A 19743-nucleotide genomic window follows, 5' to 3' on the forward strand; every position below is an offset into this window, starting at 1 on the left:
TTCTGAGGGTCCACTTGTCAGAACCTCGTGGGGAGCAGATCCATGACACGGCTCCGGGCCTCACCCCAGGGCTGAGGACTCATATTTAGGGTTGCCACATAAGATACAGGACACCCAGTTAAATCTGAATTTCAGGTAATCACCAAATACATTTTTTGTGTAAGTGTGTCCCAAATATTGCCAGGGACCGCTTGTGCTAAAAGAAATTATTTAGCGTTTATCTGATTCAGACTTAACTGACACCCTATGTTTTATTTGTATATTTATTTGTCTGTTTATTGACTTGTGTGCCATCTGGCAACCGTCCACATCCTTCCTGGAAGCGGGGCTTGGGAGTCTGCATTCTCACAAGCTCCCTGGTGATTCTCTTGCACCCCCAACAGGAGGGAAACCCAAAGTTAGAGTCATTTGTATGAAACGCTCCCAGAATTTTTCAGGAAGCAAAGAAAAAGGGATTTCAAACCCCTAAGTCTAAAAATCCAAGTTTGTGAAGTTTGAGTCAATGTTTCCCTAACATGCCTGACTATAAGAATTTTTCGAAAATGTTCAGTAAAATTACAGGTTCCCGGGCCATCTCCCTGGGAAGTTCTGACTTTATGGCTTTGCCCATGAAGGGGGAGGGGGGACAACAAACATTATCTGCATGTTTCATATGAAGATAGTTACTGAAATTTTATAGATGATAAATTACTTATTATTAAATTACGATTTTCTGCAGATATTTTATTATTTTTTTATAACTCAATGAATTTTATTAGCTTTGTAGTTGTACAGCCATCATCACAACCTAATTTTAGAACGTTTCCATCCCAACCCCCCCCGCCCACCTCTCTCTCCCCACCTCCTGTCCCCCTTGGTAACCATAAAACTAGTCTGTGAGTCTGTTTCTGTTCTGCAAATAAGTTCATTTGTATCCTTGTTTTAGATTCCACATAAGTGATGTGATATGATGTTCGTCTCTCACTATCTGACTTCACTTAGTATCATAATTTCTTGGTCCATCCGTGTTGCTGCAGATGCCATTATTTCATTCTTTTTTATGGCTAAGTAATATTCCATTGTGTATATGTACCACATCTTCTTTATCCATTCCTCTGTTGATGGACATTTAGATTGCTTCCCTGTGTTGGCTATTGTGAATAGCGCTGCAGTGAACATTGGGGTGCATGGGTCTCTCCAAGTCATGGTTTTCTCCAGATAGGATGCCCAGGAGTGGGCATAAACCTTGAAACCTAAATTTCCATCAAAAGGGGGCATCGTTTCATAAATTATGAGATGTTTGTTCATATGTAGAATGCAGCACTGCCTTTTAAAACCCAGTGCTTTGTTGGGATATCACTGACGTAGAATAAACTGCACATGTTTAAAGTCAATAACTGGATGGGTTTAGACATGTGTCTACACCCGTGACACCATCGCCACCATCAAGGCAATGAACAGGACCGTTCGCCTCCCAGAGTTCCCTTAGGATCACAGCTCGTGTTTGCTCACTTGCTCTTAACAGCTTCACGGAAGCGCGGGTCACGTCCCGTGAACGTCGCCCATTGTTTAAGTGCGCAGCACCGTCACTTTTCGTGCATTGACCGGGTTCTGCAGCCGTCCGACGCGCTGCTTCCAGAACATTTCCATCCGTGTCTGTCACCCAAACCTTGGAAAAACCCCGGAGGTACTGGTTTGTTTTTCGTTTTTCATCTTCACCTTTCCCATCTTAACCATTTTTAAGTGAACAGCTCAGTGGCATTAAACACAGTCACATGATTGTGCAACCATCACCCCCTGTCCGTCTCCAGAACTTTTTTCATTTTCCCAAACTGAAACTCTGCACCCATTAACCCCCCCCCCCATTCTTTCCATCTCTGTGAATTTGACTCTTCTAGGTGCCTCCTCTGAGTGAAATTTTGTATTTTTGTCCTTGTGCGACCATCTTATTTCACTTGGTATGATGTCCTCAAGGTCCATCCTGGCCGAGTAACGTGTCACTGTGTGGCTTCGGCACAGTGTGTAGGTCCGTTCCTCCATCAGCGACTCCTCGGGTTGCCTCCACCTTTTGGCCATTTTGAGCAAGTTGTTACGAACGCGGGTGTGCCAAGTGGAAGGGGGACTTTATTTTATGAGGCGCTGCTTAGATAAGCGTGGGAAACAGCGATCATGCTTTCTAACCTTGACCAGACGAGAAGGAAGAGGATGCTTTGTAAGAAGAGAAACCAGCGGAGGAAGAACCACCAACGCCGACAGCCCTGTGCTAAGCAATCCACCTGCTTTCCCTTATTTCAGGCCTATGGCAGCCTGTGAGCTGGGCTGTCCCGTGATCCCCATTTTACAGACAGGGAATCCGAAACTCAGAGAGGTTAAGTGATTTCCCAGGGGCCACACAGCCAGTCCCCACACATTAAACACCATCCCCACTTGCGGATAAAGGAGGGGAGAAAACCACAGAGTCTGGTGCCGGCACCGTGTCCTCGACCGGCTTTCACAGAGAGCAGTGCATGCTTTCGTGGTCACTCGGACACACACGGGTTTTTTCAGTGCTGATTTCTACATGCACTTGTGCCCTGCTTCATTCCGCAGGGGACTGCGGGCAGCAGCACGTGTCCCCCCGCCTGTGTGTGGGGCACTTTGCAGGCCTCCCTCCCACCCCATCTCCTCAAAGGTGCTATCAGCTGGGGGCCTCCCCAGGTTGAGAGAAGCTCTTATTCACAGAGGGGTCCTTTGCAGGACCTGAGCCAGGGCGGCCTGTGGACCAAGTAACCTGTTCCCATGAATTCCACCTCCTGATGACCCAGATCTGCGGCCTGTTTGAAAGAAGAGAAGGAAAGATGAGGGAGAAAAGGGAGAAGGATTAAAGAGCATCACTCATCAAATATTTTGAGACCCAGTTTTTCTAAGAAATTTGTGGCTCTCTTGCTTCCTGCATGTTATCGATTCTGATTGATTTGGGGTGCCAGGTGAGGGCGCTGTGTCCCCCCCCACCCCGCATAGAGTTTCCCAGGAGGACGGTGCTCATGTCACACAGGTTGGATGAGATCTGAGCTGTTCTTTCTGGAAACATTTATCTCAGGCTCTGTGATGACCGTCACCAACAGAGAGGAATGTGACAGCATTTTATTGGGGGCTGCTGGGGGGTTGTTAGGAAGCCAGATGAGTTAGCAGATGTCACAGTGGTTAGCAGTGTCCAGAGCGGTCCCAGCCCCGCTGTTGTACTGGACGTGCACTGGTCATTTACCTCTCAAAGCCTCTGTTCCCGTTCCTGTAACAACAGTTCCTACCACATGGAGGGACTGTGAATTGCTTAGTCCAACGTTTGGCATATGATATCCCTCAGCTTTAGGATCAAGCAAACCTGGAGTTCCCTGGTGGCTCAGTGGTTAAGGATCCCGAGTTGTCACTGCTGTGGCTCTGCTTACTGCTGTGGCATGGGTTTGATCTCTGGCCCAGGAGCTTCCGTATGCCAAGAGCACAGCCAAAAAAAGAGTCAAATAAACCAGCATGTAGCAGCCAGGATGCTTCCTTTGTGAGTGTGCCTTTGGAGGGGAGAGCTCCCAAGACCTACCCCCACTGGCAGATAGATACGTTTGCAGATAAATCACCTGTAGAATAAGATGAAAAAAATATAAAGGAAAAGCTCTTGTTTGACAAGGTGCATTGGCAGCCAGGATGTGCCCACGAGTAAATCATAGCTCTTTGGCCAAAGTATTACCTCGGGCTGCCCTGTTGCACAGCTCCAGGGTCACCATTCACATTGCTGACCAGGTGGCGCCCCCTGGCGTTGTGCAGGACATAACCTGCAGGGCTTCATGCAGTGCCTTGAGGCCATGGTTCAGTAATACCATAGAGTCTCTGCCCTGGCACCAGGCGAGGGACATTGAAGTCACAAGTCGGCTCTGCCTGCCACACTGTGGGATTTATTGTTGCTTTTATTTGTGCTTTCGGAATTCTCAGAAAGGAGGTGTAGACACAAGCCATCCTAGTCACAGTGGTGGTGATTTTATAAAGCAGCCCCAAGTGGATAAATGGTGTCCTGGAGTTCCTGTTGTGGCTCAGCAAGTTAAGAACCCGACATAGTGTCCGTGAGGATGTGGGTTCGATCCCAGCCCCACTCAGTGGGTTAAGGATCCAACATTGCCACAAGCTGTGGTGCAGGTCACAGTTGTGGCTCGGATCTGGTGTTGCTGTGGCTGTGGTGTAGGCCAGCAGCTGCAGCTCTGGTTCAGCTTCTAGCCCAGGAACTTCCATATGCTGCAGGTATGGCCATAAAAAGGCAAAAAACAAAACAAAACAAAAGAAACTTCTCTTTCTCTCTGAAATATGCAAAACTTGTGGAGATGGCCAGAAAGAAGAAAGGAAGCCAGACACCACAACTGAAGCGTCAAGTTGTTTCGTGAAGGGGTTGACAGCTCCTTGGCAGCAGCCCCCACCCCCATAATTGCCTGTGTCTGGCCTTCCCTTTAGCCTGCTCTGCCCTGTTCCCAGTCCACCTTCTGGATACTGTCCTTGGTCCTACTCGAAAGGTCACGAGGTCCTGCCCAGGGAGAAGAGCGCCCTCTGTCGGCCCGCATTCCTTGATGCTCACTGCTTCGATGGGGAGGCTCTGCAGAACACAGTGGAGACAGCAAGGGTTTTGGAGTTTGATGGACCCCCATTCAAATGCCAACTGCAACCGACTTTACCTCTCTGAGCTTCAGTTTCCAGCCTCTGCACAGGTCCCCTTTCCCGCTTCAGCTTTTTTTAGAGAGGTCCCTCCCTGGGACCACGCCTGTCATTATAAACTGATGCCCAAGAGTTTCAGCGATTTCCGAAGGGTGATATACACCAGTCACATAGAGCCAGAGCCAGGATTAAAAACCAGCTCTCCCAAGTCCCTGAGAGGCTTTTCCTAGCAGTGCGAAGCATGTTCTGTGCTACGCATGATGTAATTAGGCTGAGACGTGAGATGCTTTTTTTTTATATAATATGCCTCCCTAACAGTTTCTCCATCACCTTCTTCAGTGTCAGCAATCAACCACAAAATCAAGCTCCATATGAACACCTCTTATTAAGCTTATTTATAAGAGGTTCTAAAAATCAGGCTCTGACTGATGGCATTTCCTGATTTCTCCATGGTCAATTTCAAGTTCCCAGTGCACACCACCGAATACAGAGATGGCAAAAGATGCCTGGTGGCATTTCCAATAGACACACACACACACAGTAGAGTGAAACAACCTCGAGAACATAGGTAATCATAAAATGCAATAAAATAATTAGGAAGAGGTGAGTTTTGAGTTATCACCCTTTGTTTCTGGTATATAAGTTAACTGTAAGTTTCTGTAAGGTAATTTTTATTAATGGCTGTGTTGACCAACCAGTGGGCAGAATTCCCAGACATTTAACAATCGGCTCTCACGGGCGGGGGCCCACTGGCCCAGCGCTCCTCTGGGACCGCAGTGAACATCCCACAGGCCTTCTTGGATGGAGGCTGGGGACCTCTGAGCTGCTTCCAGAACACGGCATGTACCGTGTGAATAACGGTTCCACAAGACAGTCATCGGTGTTCCTAGAAAATCCCGTTTCTAAGGAGCCCGTGCGACACCTTACCGGTTTTCACACCGCCTAACGCTCCTTTTCCTTATTTAACTCGGAAATCTCCTACTGTTCATTCACCAGTCATCTAAGATCCTTTCGTGAGTATGGAAAGCAGGTATAAACCATGACATCAGATAACCTAGCAGCCCTAAGAGTACAGGTATTGGAGTCAAACAGTGTCACCACTTCCTGGCTTTGAGACCTTGGGCAAGTCACCTAAACCTCTCTGAGCTTCGGGCTCTTAATCCACAAAGCGAGGAGTAAAAATGCCTCCCTGAGGTCATCCTGGCGATTAGATGAACCCACATACATTGAGTGCCCGGCACAGTCTCTGGCACATCTGTGCTTTCTCTACGTGGTGGCTCATAACTGTGGTATTGTCAGTAATTACGTACAAATGGCAGAGCAGGTGACAAGCTCTCCAAGGGCAAGGTCTGCTTCGCCACTTCGTCCACAGGCTCCACGGCTTCCTGGCAGAATCCATGTGTCCTACAGACACTCTATGCACAAGCTACCTGATTTTTTTTTTTTTTTTTTTTTGGTCTTTTTAGGGCCGTACCTGTAGCATATGGAGGTTCCCAGGCTAGGGGTCCAATCAGAGCTGTAGCCACCGGCTACACCAGAGCCACAGCAACACGGGATCTGAGCCACATCTGCAACCTACACCACAGCTCATGGCAACGCCAGATCCTTAACCCACTGAGCGAGGCCAGGGATCAAACCCACAACCTCATGGATGGTACTTGGATTCGTTAACCTCTCAGCCACGACGGGAACTCCACTACCTTGATTTTTTTAACATGTAGCCACACCCATGGCATATGAAAGTTCCAGGGCTAGGGATCGAACCAGAGTCGGTGGAGAGACAAGGCCAGGTAGTTATGCTATAGGCCACGAGGGAAGTCCTTGATTTTGTTTGTTTGTTTGTTTAGGGCCTCCCATTTAACCTGTACTCTTTACAGGGCTAGAAGCAGATATTCAAGAGAACACAAAGAACAAGTAGGTAATCCAAAAAAAAATGGGTAGTGATTTCTTGAGTAAATCATTGACTGGTGTTTGTTCAAGCTGATACAGATTCCGCAGCGGGTGTGGTTGTGGTTAATCCAGGTGGTTGACAACCTGCTATTTTAAAGGCAGTGCGGAAGAAATCAGGAATATAACATATGGTCCCTCAAAAGTAACCATGCAACATACCATATGGTCAGCAAACAGAAAGAAAGAAAAAGGCATTCACATGTATTTTTAAACTGAAGTTTCTAGAAACAGATTTGTTGATAACCGACCTTGACCCCACACTCCCTGTACAGCCCAGAGCTGGCTTTTAATGGCTTTTCTTTTTCTTAGTTTGCTTTTCCCCCCTGCCTGTTTCCTTATAGTTACCAGCAGCAATTTCTGAGAAAACTTTGAGCTTGCCTGTAATAGAGCAAGCCTGCAAACTAGAGAAAAGCAGCATTAACCCTCCAACTAAAGCCACCCTCTAATCAACAACTTTAGATTTAAAAAACCCCTAAAACTTTATTTTTAAATGTTTGAACCCAAAGAGCAGATTGGAATCTCTGCTGACGTTACACATCTTTGGCACCTTGGCCCAGAGGCGCCATCGTCAGGGCTTTGTGTGCTGCAAGCAACAGAAACCAGCTCTAGCTGGCCTCTAGGACAGAGCACTTCAGGAGCCACCAGAGCCAGGGCTCAATACCGTCTTCTCTATTTCCACGTCCATGTTCATGGCAGCGTAGTCCCTGTAGCCAAGAAGCAGAAACAACCTAAGTGTCCATGATGCAGAATGGATAAAATGCAGTCTGTACATACAATGGAATATTATTTAGCCTTAAAAAAGAAGGGTATTCTTTGGGATTGGCATGTGTACACTGTGGTATATGGTATGATTGACCAACAGGGCCTTGCTGTATAGCACAGGGAACTCTACCCAATATCCTACCAAAAAGAATGGATGTGTGTATACATACAACTGAGTCACTCTGTTGTGCAGCAGAAATGGTCACAACCTTGTAAATCAGCTGTATGTCAGTAAGACTTTAATTTTTTTTTAAAAAGAAGGGAATTCTGACATATCACAGAATGGATATGAGGACTTATACTAAATGAAATACACTAGCCCCAGAAAGACAAGTACTTGTGTGATGATTCACTTATTTGAGGTACTTGGTACTTAGAGTGGTCAAAGTCATAGACATAGGACATCGGTCACCAGGGCTGGGGGAGAGGGGATGTGGGGAGTTGTGGTTTAATGGGACTAGAGTTTCAGTTTTGCAAGACAAAGAAGCTCTGGAGATCATCGCAGAGCTATGTGAATATACTTAGCACTGTATACCTAAAAACAGCTAAGATATGTTGTGTTTATGTTGCATGTTATTTACCACAACTTTAGAAATAAATAAACAGCTTCCCTCTCTCCAGGTCTGGGCTCCACCCCTTCATGCTGGCTGCATTCTCAAGTCCCACCAGGTCCCACCAGATCTGGGTGTCCAGCCAAGGCTTCTTGGGTCTCCTTGGCTCTGATTGGATCATATGCCCCAGGCTGAACCAATTGTTATGACCAGAGAATGTGATTGGCTGATTGCTCAGCCCCACCCACCACAATGGGCTGGCCAACTAGGAAGGAGATTCCTAGAATTTCTAAAGTGCTGAGTGGGTTTTGGCCTGTCCACTACAGTAGTGGAGCACTGGAGGCAGGAGATATGACCACTCCCTTTAGTGGGGGAAAGTTAGTGGGCAATGAGGCATGTTTACCTGAGGGTCCCAACACTAAAAGGAATCCCTCCACCACTCTTCGTGGTCTCTAGATTTGTTTTCTACCAGGCTGGGGTAAAACACATTCGAATTCTACCCCTTCCCACCTTCAGCCCATTCATTCAATAAATCTTTATTAAATTGCTGGGGAAAGGTTATAGGAACGATCGAGGCAAGACAGCCCCAGAGGAGGGGAAGGGAAGGGATGGGATGGTTGGAAAAGTTAGCGTAAGGCAGGAGCAGGAAGGAAAGAAAGGAAGAGAGATTAGGTGGAGACTGAGACATCAACAGTGGTGAGAAACCTACAACAGAAGAGGACAGATTTCTGGAACTCTGCCAAGTCTGTTCTTGGAACAGATTTAAACTGAGCCAGTGTCATGATAAATGCTGGGCTGGGTGTCCCCAGGCAATTGGAGTTTGAGTTCCCTAAACCATTCTCACCGACTCCAAAAAAAGAGTCTTTGGGGGAATGCACCAGATTCTTGACTTGGCTGGGAAAGACTGTAGCTAAAAGACTGGTTCGGGAGCCTAAGTGAGTGGAGAGCTTTCCTCTTGAATAAAAAAATCCAACTGGGGAGTTCCCGTCATGGCGCAGCAGAAACAAATCTGACTAGGAACCCTGAGGTTGCGGGTTCGATCCCTGGTCTTGCTCAGTGGGTTCAGGATCTGGTGTTGCCATGAGCTGTGGTGTAGGTCGCAGACTTGGCTGGATCTGGTGTTGCTGTGGCTGTAAGTGTAGGCCGGCAGCTACAGCTCCAATTTTACCCCTAACCTGGGAATCTCCATGTGCCATGGGCGCAGCCCTGAAAGGACAAAAGACAAAAAAAAAAAAAAAAAAAAAAAATCCAACTGGAGTTATAGGAAGTTCTTTCTGCCAGTGCTCCTGTTTTGGAAGTGTCCTGCCCTGTTCCTCATTCTGCGTCTCCGATCTGCAGAAAGAGTTACGTGACCTCACAGGTGGCACGTCTTTGAACTTAGCCTCTTGCTTGAGAAGTATGTCTTTTCTACCAAGACACTGAGGGAAGAGGGGAGAGAGAGGCCGAGAGAGGAGAGAGGAGGGAGGCTGAGACAGAGGGAGGGAAGGCGCGCATCACGCCCCGTCCCACCACCCTCTCCACCACCACCTGAGGTTGCTGAATTCCTTAACCTCTCCAAGCATCCTTTGGAAACCAGCCATAAGGAGGGCTCTCCCCTGCAGGGCTGTTGGGAATAGATGAGTAAAATACACGAAACAGTAGCACGCAGGACATCATGGTTTAACCGCGAGCCGCGGGGAGAAACCACCACCAAGGCAGCGTTAAGCCAAGACAGAGCCAGGCGTCAGCACCTCCCGGTTTAGGTGGATTCCCATGTCCTCCATTGAAAGTAGCTACAAGCATCTTCCACGGGGTCAGATGGTGACGGGTTCCCTCCAGAGATATTGGTGGAAGATCTGCCAGGAATCAGATGTGGCGGATGTTGAGGGTCATAGGTCAATGGACCACGTGGGGCTGCCTGCTATCCCAAAGGTCTTGGCTCTGGGGGACAGTGGAGTAACGGTGCCGGAGACACTCAGCGTGGATGGGAAGAAAGGCCTCAGGGTCCTGGAGAGCTGGGCTCAGATCTGAGATTTGTTCATTCATTTGTTCAACCAGTATTTGGGGGCCTCCTCTCTGTGTGCCAGGGGTTTATTCTAGATGCTGAGGATACAGCGGTGAGCCAGATAGACAAAAAGCTCTTATTTTCCTAGAGATCACATTCTACGAGCTCAGCAGTTCACTTCCAAATCTGCAATCTGGGTGAAGTCACTGGGTCTTGCTAGCCTCAGCCTCATCTTGGAGTGTCAGGTGTCTTAAATGAAGTAATACCTGCAAATCTCCTGGCAGGGTGCCTGGCATGAAGGCTGCAGCCGACAAATAGTGATCTGATGGTGTGCAATGCAACCCATAGTGGGGACCGCCATCCCAACCTTGGGGGTAGTCTGGGAGCGCTTCCTGGAGGAAGTGACTTCTCCACTTAACCTAGGGCAGCAATTGTGTCACAGAGACAGAAGGGTAGAGACCACCCCAGCACCCCGTAACCTCCCCTGACCCTCTTGTCTGTCCCCGCAGGTTTCCTTCCCATGGGTGAGGGGCCCAGCACCCTGGTCAAGGCCACAGCCACCTCGGGCCACACACCAGCCGAACCAGTCACCCCTGCCATCACAGATCCCTTTCCACCCGGGCATCCGGCCAGCGCCAGTGCAGAGGAGCTGGTCCCAGGGCTTCCCCAGGCCCACCATGGTCCCACCTGCCTCCCACAAGCGGCCTGTGAGCGCCGGCGGGAAGATGTTCTCCTTTGTGATGGATGGCCCCACCCACGGGGTTCCCATCATCAACCAAGGTATTTGTGGGCGCATCCCCAGCGGCTGGGGGATGGGCTTTAACCCTGAGGATGGATCTTGGGTCTTGCTTGTTTTCTCCATTCTGAAGTAGAACGTGGAGTTCCCGTTGTGGCTCGGTGGTTAATGAACCCTGTTAGCATCCATGAGGATGCGAGTTTGATCCCTGGCCTCACTCAGTGGGTTGAGGATCTGGCGTTGCTGTAGCTGTGGTGTAGGCCAGCGGCTACAGCCCGGATTCAACCCTTAGCCTGGGAACCTCCATATGCCGAGGGTGCAGCCCTAGAAAAAGGCAAAAAGACAAAAAAAAAAAAAAAAAAAAAAAAAAAAAAAAGTAGAACATGATCAGTTGTGAAAATTTGGGGCTTAGCAAGAAGTAAGAAAACAGTAAAAGACCAACTGTCACCCTCATCACCCTCCAGACTTTGTGCTCTGCCCGTCTGCACACATCAGTGCCGCCGGGGTGGGTGAGTGTATGTGTGTGTCTGTGTGTGTGTGTACGTACATGCATATGAATGTGTATCAGAAGCTAAATTTATATACTTTAACTCAGATGTACAGAAATGTTGGTAACTAAAATCCCTCTTGCCTTAGGAGGTTTTTAAATATTATATTACCACTCAATAGGTTGGGAGAGGCAGAGGCTTATGGAGAAAATTACTTCTCCAGAGGTGAGATGTTCCATCTAATCTAATCTAATCTAATCTAATCTAATCTAGTGCTCTGCTGTCAGATTTAAGGCTGGTTATCTTGGTGACTGTCACTCACAGCCTGGTCACTTTGGGGTCACACAGCTGTCAGGGTTCCCCCCCCTCCCCTGGAAGCCCTCCTGGCATTTGGGGAGCAGACTTCTTGCCTGTCACATGCCCTCAGCCTCACCGGCAGAATGGCTGCATCGACTTAGTCCCGGCACGATTCCAAGGTTCCGTCTGTGGCCTCTGGTGTGAAGATCCCATGCTCTGTCCTCTGAGTCCCAGCCCCAGACCCCTGTGCGTCCCCAGGTCTCTCAGTGGCTCCATACCCTCCCCTGGTCTCACTCAAGGCCATTCACCTAGCCACCCACCTCCCTCGGCCTTTCCAGTAAGTTATTATTCTGAAATATACAAACTAAGTAGCAAACAAGTCGGGTTTCTACAGTTTACATCCTCCTCCTCCTCCTCCTCTCGGGAACGCTCATGTTCCTGCCACCCACGGTAAGAAATGACCCAGCCATTTCCCCCCAATACTTTAATATGAAAACTTTCAAACATACAGCAACGTAAAAAGAATTTTACACAAAACAGCCCCCCAGCCAGTTCTACCATTATCATTCTGTTGGAGTTCCCATTGTAGCTCAGTGGAAATGAATCTAACCAGTATCCATGAGGATGCAGGTTGGATCCCTGGCCTCGCTCAGTGGGTTAAGGGTCTGGCGTTGCCATGAGCTGTGGTGTAGGTCACAGATGCAGCTCGGATCCCACGTTGCTATGGCTATGGCGTAGGCCGGCAGCTGCAGCTCTGATTTGACCCCTAGCCTAGGAGCCTCCAATGCTATGGGTGCAGCCCCAAAAAGACAAAAGAAAAAAATTGCTACACTCTTTTATTACATATCTATCTGTCCACCCGTCCATCTGGTCCTTCAATCCACCTTATTTTTTGATGCATTTCAAAATAAATTGCGTATGTCTGTAGTCCTCCCCTAAATATTTTAGCATATACCCTTAACTAGAATTCAGCAGTTTTTGTCTCATGTAACATTAAGGTGCAATGTGTATTAGTTATTGTCATTGCATAACGGATTTTGCCCAAACTTAGCCTAAAGCAAAAACCAAACAAGTGTTATCATATACAGTTTCTGTGGGTCAGGGACTTGGGATCAGCTTTAGCAGGATGGCTGTGGCTCTGTAAGACAGTGGTTACCTGAAGGCTTGACTGGGGCTTGAGGATCTGCTTCCAAGGTGACGCACTCACATAGCTGTCTGCAGGAGATCACAGGGACCTCTCCAAAGAGATGCTCGCGTGTTCTTGTGACACGGCAGCTGGCTTCTCCTGAGCCAGTGGTCCAGGAAAGCAAGATGGAAACTGCAGCCTCTCTTACGACCACGCCTCTCTTAACAACCAACTCTGTTGTTGCTGCAGTACCCTGTTGTTACACAGAGCAGCCCTCTCCACTGTGGGAGAAGACTACACCTGGGCCTAAAGACTAGGAGGCAAGAATTATTGGTAGTCATCTTGGAGGCTGGCTACCACAGTCTGGCTTCTGGTCCTCCATGAGTCACCCTCTCCCACTCTCTCCAAAGGCCTCCCCAAAGTCTCACCCCACTACCACACGACCTCGAATTCCAGAATCTCATGCTAAATCAAGCCCTGGTACAGATGGGGCTCCTGGGTGTCATTCCTTAAATTCAGCTCATCAAGTCCTTTTTTCCAGAAAAGAGAATACCTATGAACTAAGAGACAAGTTGTCCATCCCTCACACACCCAACATACAGTGGTGAGACAGACATGGCGTGGCTGCTGCGTCACTCCTCTTATTCAAGAGGGAGGAAAAGAGGAAACACGCAGGAGTCACTGGCCCAAAGCAGTTCTGAAATCCAGCTGGCGAAATCTTGGCAGTTCCTTGATTAGGCTTCATCCCAGCTCTTGCCCAGAAATGACTCTCCATGGCTTCTGGCTCTGCCCTCTGGTCCCTAAATTCCACCCTCCGAGTCATTCTGCCTTTCTAATGAAAGGTATCACATGTTTGCAGCTGCATAATTTTATAGTCTGCTTCCTACCTGTAGAAGCTTGGGGGTCCAGAAGCTGCTTTTACTTTTGTGGGTCTCTGTCAGTCTGAGTTGGCAGTGCTGGTTTTGAGGGGTCATCCTATTAGGCAAAACTCATGCCCACAGATTTTATTAACACAGCCTTTCTACCTTGGGCTTCTGCTGAGACTGCCAAGGAACAGCCTCAGAAGCTTCTTAGAAGCCCAGTTGACCTAATGGTTCTCTGGGACACTGCCCTGGACCTGTGTTCTTAACAAAGGATTTTATAGTCACACACTCAGCTGCTGCTTTAGACCGTGTTTTCCTGAACTCGCCCTTGATCTTTGCCCAGAACCGGTGTCTTGCATTTCATTTGCCACCTGAAGAGGCAGGGAATTTTCAAGCTCAAGCATCATCTCCTGGTTTAACAGGCCTTCCATTAACTGCCTCTCCCCCTTACATTTCACTGCAAAGGGGAAGAAGGAACCAGGCAGCACCTTCCAGCACTTTGCCTGGGTGGCTCTTTAGCCTGGTCCCTCTGTTCATTAGGAACATTTTCGACTTTTCCTCGTGACCACAGGCAGCATGTTAGGAAACCTTCTGCCACCACTTAACAAGGATCCCGTAACCCCAGCAACATTGTCCTCACTTTCCTAGAAACCTTCCCTCGCCACATCCTCAATGCCACTGGGCTTCTACTAACAGCCTCTCCAGGCTTTCTCCAAGGCTCTTGGCAAAAGTCCTCCAGCTTCTGGCCGCTGTTCCATCCCAAACCAGTTCACATTTTAGAATTTTTTAAATTTGGCACCATTCTTGGAGTAACACATTACTCCTGGATGGGAGGGTCTAAAACAACCATAAACATTTATTATTTCAGGGTTTCTCTGGGTCAGGAATTTGGGAGTAGCCTAGCTGGGTGGTTCTGGCTCGGGGTTTTGTGTGAGGGGATGATCCTGGAGTTGTGGTCCTCTGGATGCTTGCCTGGGGCCGGAGGACCCATCTCCAGTGTGGCTCATCCACACGGCTTTTGATGGGAAGCCTCAGTTTTTCACCAGATGCACCTCTGCAAAGGCTGCTTGAGTGTCCTCATGACGTGGCTGCTGGCTCTTCCAGCCAAGATCAGTCCTAGAGAGCAAGGACTGCTGTGTCCTTTTCAATCTAACCTCAGGCATCACTCTGTCATGCCTGCAGTATCCTTGGTTACGTAGGTAAGCTTTATTATGGCCTGAATTGTGTTCCCCCCCAGATTCATATGTTGAAGCCCAAACCTTAGTGCCACAGAATGTGATGATGTTTGGCGATGGTGTATTTAAACAGATAATTAAGTTAAAATTATCTACCATTTGGGTGGGTGCTAATCCAGTCTGACTGGTGTCCTTGTAAGAAGAGAGAGAGAGACCAGGGTTTCACATGCACAGAGAAAAGGCCACGTGCAGACACAGCAAGGAGGCAGCCGTCTGCCCACCAAGGACAGAGGCCTCAGGAGAAACTAACCCTGCCGGCACCTCCATTGTGGACTTCCATGCTCCAGAGCTGTGAGAAAATACTTTTTGCTGTTGTCATTAAAACCTCCTCTGGCATTTTGAGATGGCAGCCCGAGCTGACTCATGTCAAGTCCGTCCAGTGTTGGAGGGACTGTGAGAACCACGGGGCCACCGTGGAGACTGGCTGCCACATGGCGAGAGGTGTGGATCTTGAGCAAGTTTGTTGAATTTGAACAGTGGCACCCACCTGTGAAACCCAAGTTCCTCTCAAGACAGAGGACATCCCCATCGCCCTGGAAGGTTCCCTCACGTCCCTTCCCAGTCAGCTCCCAGCTCTAGCCCCCGCCTCCCAGAGACAACCTCTCTTCTGAGTTCTCTCCCCGCTGCGGTTTAGATACTCCCGTCCTAGCATCTCAAGTCAGCAGAATCACACAGTATATGCTCTTTGGGGGAGGCTCTTTTCACTCAGCATAATATTTCTCAGATTCATCCGTTTCGGTGCGTGGATCATGAGTCTGTTCTGTCTTATGAGTATATACAGAGTTATTTAAACATCCATTCTTTGGTATAGGGGCTCTCTCTTTTCTGACGCCACCATTTTAATTTTTCCACTGAAATCGGTGGGGTTCCCCACTGGTCTCTCTGGCACCCTGTGGAACCTGGGGCTTCTCTCAGGGAGAAGTGAAGGAGGGTCTGGCCCAGGGGGACTTGCGTCTACCTGGGCTTTGTCAGGTAGACGTGGAAATAGCCAGGCCACAGCTGTTTCCACGCTTCCACCTGCTTCCCCTGACTCTGTCCCCAGAGAAGGGCCTTCATCTTCCCAGGTGGTGGGGCGTCCCTTCCTGGCCGACTCTGGGCCTCTCTACCTCTTGCTTTGGAGCAAACTCTCTGCCCCAGTCGTCCAGGCTGGCTCCTGATAGAAAACACCTCTCTCTCTGAGGGTTCTGAGAAAACCCTTCCCTCTCTTACTAGCAAAGCTGGGCTCTTCAAACACAATTAGTTTACTGTTAGACTGTCGCCTTACTTGAGACTTGAAAAAGTCTTGGCTGTCTGGAAACCCAAAGCCAAGGACCTATTTATTTCAGGTCGGTGTTTTTCATTCTTGGCAGGAGGACATTAGCGGCCAGATAGGTCTTCGGTGTGGTACCTGTCCTGCCCACTATAGAATGTTTAGCAGCATCCCTGCCGCCTCCCCACCAGAGGCCAGTAGCAAAGCACCACCACCCGTTAACTGTGACACTCAAAAATGTCTCCAGACGTCGCCCAGACTCAAAAATATCATTTTGCCTGGGGGTAAAATCAGCCTGAGCCAGCGAATACCACCCTTCCTTTTCCACAGGCAATAAAACCTCAGGTCCAAGAATCTTAATGGCAAGAGCTCATGGGAGGTGGGGGGAAAAGAATTACTAAGAACAGAAAATAGGTGGGGTGACTATTTACTTATTTAGATAGTTTTTTGAATGATTTTTATTTTTTCCACTACGGTTGAGTTATGGTCTTCTGTCAGTTTCTACAGCAGAGTGACCCAGTCCTACATAGATGTACACATTCTTTTTCTCACATTATCCTCCATCATGTTCCATCACAAGTGACTAGATCTAGTTCCCTGTGCTACACAGCAGGATCCCTGGCCCAAGAACTTCCATATGGGTGCAGCCATTAAAAAAAAAAAAAGAAAGGCAGAAAAAGAAAAAGACTTCATACCCAGAAGAAAAGGCATGTGGGGAATTCCCTGGTTAGACTCGGCACTTTCCCGTGACCTGGGTTCAGTTCCTGGTGTGGGAACTGAAATCCCACAGCAAGCTGCTGCATGCTGTGACCCCAAATTTTTTTTTTAATTTTTAGATTTGAAAAAAGAAAAGGAAGGTAAAATATCTTAATGTTGTCGTGATTACATGTCGAAATGATAATTTTTTAATACAGTGGATTAAATAAAAGATATCACTGGAGTTCCCATCGTGGTGCAGTGGTTAACGAATCCAACCAGGAACCATGAGATTGCAGGTTTGATCCCTGGCCTTGCTCAGTGGGTTAAGGATCCGGCGTTACCATGAGCTGTGGTGTAGGTCGCAGACACGGCTCGGATCCTGCGTTGCTGTGGCTCTGGCGTAGGCCGGTGGCTACAGCTCCGATTAGACCCCTAGCCTGGGAACCTCCATATGCCGCGGGAGTGGCCCAAGAAATGGCAAAAAGACCAAAAAAAAAATATATATATATATATATCACTGAAATTAATTTCATGTCTCTTTTTCACCTTTATAATGTGACAACTGGAAAACTGAAAATCGCGTTCTGTAGCCTCATTACTTTTCTGTCAGGCGCTGCTGCTCTAGTCAGCTAGGGCTCAGCTGCTCAGAATCCAAAAGGGTCCGAGGGCAGAAGTGAGTTTCAGATTAAAGTTTTCTAATCACAGACTAGTTGGGGAGGTGGAGGGGGACGGTGGGCAGCTGCTGAAACAGCTCCCGGAATCCCCGGGGAAGCCCTCCGGCCGCCCCTCCTTCTGTTCAGCACTTTCCTCTCCTTCACCCCTGGTGGCAGCTGCCTTCCAGAAGTCAAGGGGGGAGGAGGGATGGGAAGGACAGTGAGAGGGAGTCGGTCTTGGTGCTCGGCCAGGGCCCCAGGCCTGCCCCCACGTGGCCCAGAACTCAGAGGGAATATGCAAGCATCTCCCAGCGCTGCTGCGAGCGCTCCTGCTGTGGCCAGAGCACCCACTGCACTCGGCAGGGCCGACTCGACTCCCTGGGTCCTGCTGGCCTGGCGGAGCTGCAGGCCTGTCCTGCGGTGGTAGGAAACCCAGGCGGATGGGCAGGGAGCTCGAGGGTCTCAGCTCTCCCAGGGTGACCGACTTGTCCGCATTTGCCTGGGTCCTCCCATCCTGGGAACCTCTCAGCGGTTGGTCACCTTAACCCTTTCATCAGGCAGCCCCTAAAATTCCATCAAGCACATCCAGCCCTGGACCCACAGGAGAAAGAGAGCCCCTCCCCGCACACAGCCCCCACATACCCTCTTCCTGCTGCTGAGCTTGTCGGGGTGAACCCGGGTCCTGAATCCCTGACTCACAGGTCCACACTGGTGAAAGACTTACTGCCAGGTGGTTGTGTGTCCTGTTCTGGAACCGGATCATCTGGCTCAGACCCTGACTGCCTCATACCAGATGTGTGGCCTCAGCCGGTCTGACCTTGGTTCCCAGGGTCTGAACAGGTCTAGAAATAGCGCCAGCCTGGCAGGGCTGGCGTGAGCACTGTGGCTGGCCAGCCGTTCGTGGACACCCTCTGTGAGTAGGGGGCCAGGTGCTGCGCTTCTGTTCTCAGACCCCACCCCGAGCACCTTTCCCTCTCAGCACGGCGCATAATGAATCGAGATGGGTCGGGGTTCCCCCTGGGCCTTGACCTCCTTTCACGGGTGAGTTTGGGCACAGGTTTTTCTCCCTCTGTGCCCCAGTCTGCACATCTGTACAATGGGATTATTAAACTCATTTTGAGGGACAAAAACTGAGACCTGGTTCCCAATCTCATAGAGCTTACTGACCAGTCAGGGAGACCAACGGGCATAAAACCATCAGAGGAAAACACCCATAAGCTGGTAACCATGACAACACCAGGCAGGGGAGGTACCTGTGCCCCACGAGTGCATAATGGTATGGACTTAGTTGGGGGATTGGGGAGGTATCCACAAGGGAGTGACACTCAAGCTGAGCCCCTGAAAGGCGAGTGACAATTGGTAAGTGCCGAGAAGAGGGAACAGCATTGGGGTGGAAGGGTTAGGAGTGCAGGGGCTACATGTTAGGTGGGGGGGTGGGAGTGGGCAGGAGGTGAGTGGGGCTGAAGGCTGTGCTCCAGAGGAAGGTGCTTCGAGGTCATGTAAAAAGAGCACAGGAGGTGATGGCAGGTGTTAGGCAGGGAGGGGTCCCACTCCAGCAGGAGGTGTCTGCCTTTGGAAACGCCCGCCACCGCAGGGAAAGAGACAGGCACAGCTGCGAAGAGAGTCTTGTTGGAGCGGTTTGTTAAACTGCCTCTAAGGGACAGATAAGAGGGAGCTCCCTGGGGGTCTGGTGGTTAGAATTTGGTGCTTTCCCCACTGCAGCGCAGGGTCAATCCCACGTCCGTGATGAGATCCCACCTCCAGCTGCTGCTGGGCCAAAAAGAAAAAAAGGAGATAAGAAACCCAACCCATTACAAGGCAGAGGCGGGACTTGCCTGTGACCCCAGCATGTCCAGGTGCACAGACAGGGAGGTTGGGAGTCCAGGCCACTCTGTTCCTAGTGGCCCAGGAAGCACCTCGGCCAGTGCTGCTCATCCACCACGCAAGGCCATGCGTTCCCCGGGCTCCATGGGCCATTGGCTGTGTCCGCTAGAGGATCCGGGGTCCACAAACACGTTTGAGACCTGGGGAGAAAATCATTGGCTCTGAAGTGCACAAATGAATAAATTATGGAATGAATTTCCACAAACACGACAGCGTGCGCTTCATTCCCTGTTAATATTAACACTCATTAAAGTTTCACCACCTTCGAAAACAGCTGGTTCAGCGGACCACAAGGCTACCATGAAAAAGAACGCAATAGAGCTGTCAGTGCTGATGCAGGAAACGGTGTTGATATTGTCGGATGGAAAAGTAAAAGCTGGAGAACCATCTCTGTCCTGTAAATCCACTCGTGCTTTCTCAAAAGCTACGACTGCAGTAAAAATAGCTAACATTTAGTGCTAAATGCTCTGTATCCGGGGCCAGCAAACTTTTCCTGTAAAGAGCCAGACAGTAACTAATTTAGGCTTTGCGGGCCCATATGGTCTCCATTTCAAAGATTCAACTCCGCCTTTGTAGCTGGGAAGCAGCCATGCATGACGGTGGCTGTGTTGCAATAAAG

At 49.3% G+C, this 19743-nt stretch overlaps 1 protein-coding gene across 1 annotated transcript in view; it reads left to right on the forward strand.

Annotated features, from left to right (window-relative positions):
* Positions 1 to 19743, forward strand: part of FHAD1 (forkhead associated phosphopeptide binding domain 1) — a 135712-nt gene that overhangs the window by 26126 nt on the left and 89843 nt on the right. Inside the window, exon 5 of the mRNA XM_021097597.1 lies at positions 10404 to 10674. Coding sequence (XP_020953256.1) covers positions 10404 to 10674 — 271 coding nt within the window. The remainder of the gene's footprint in view (positions 1 to 10403; positions 10675 to 19743) is intronic.

The sequence above is a fragment of the Sus scrofa genome, chromosome 6 (assembly GCF_000003025.6).
Source record: "Sus scrofa isolate TJ Tabasco breed Duroc chromosome 6, Sscrofa11.1, whole genome shotgun sequence".
Lineage (NCBI taxonomy): Eukaryota > Metazoa > Chordata > Mammalia > Artiodactyla > Suidae > Sus > Sus scrofa.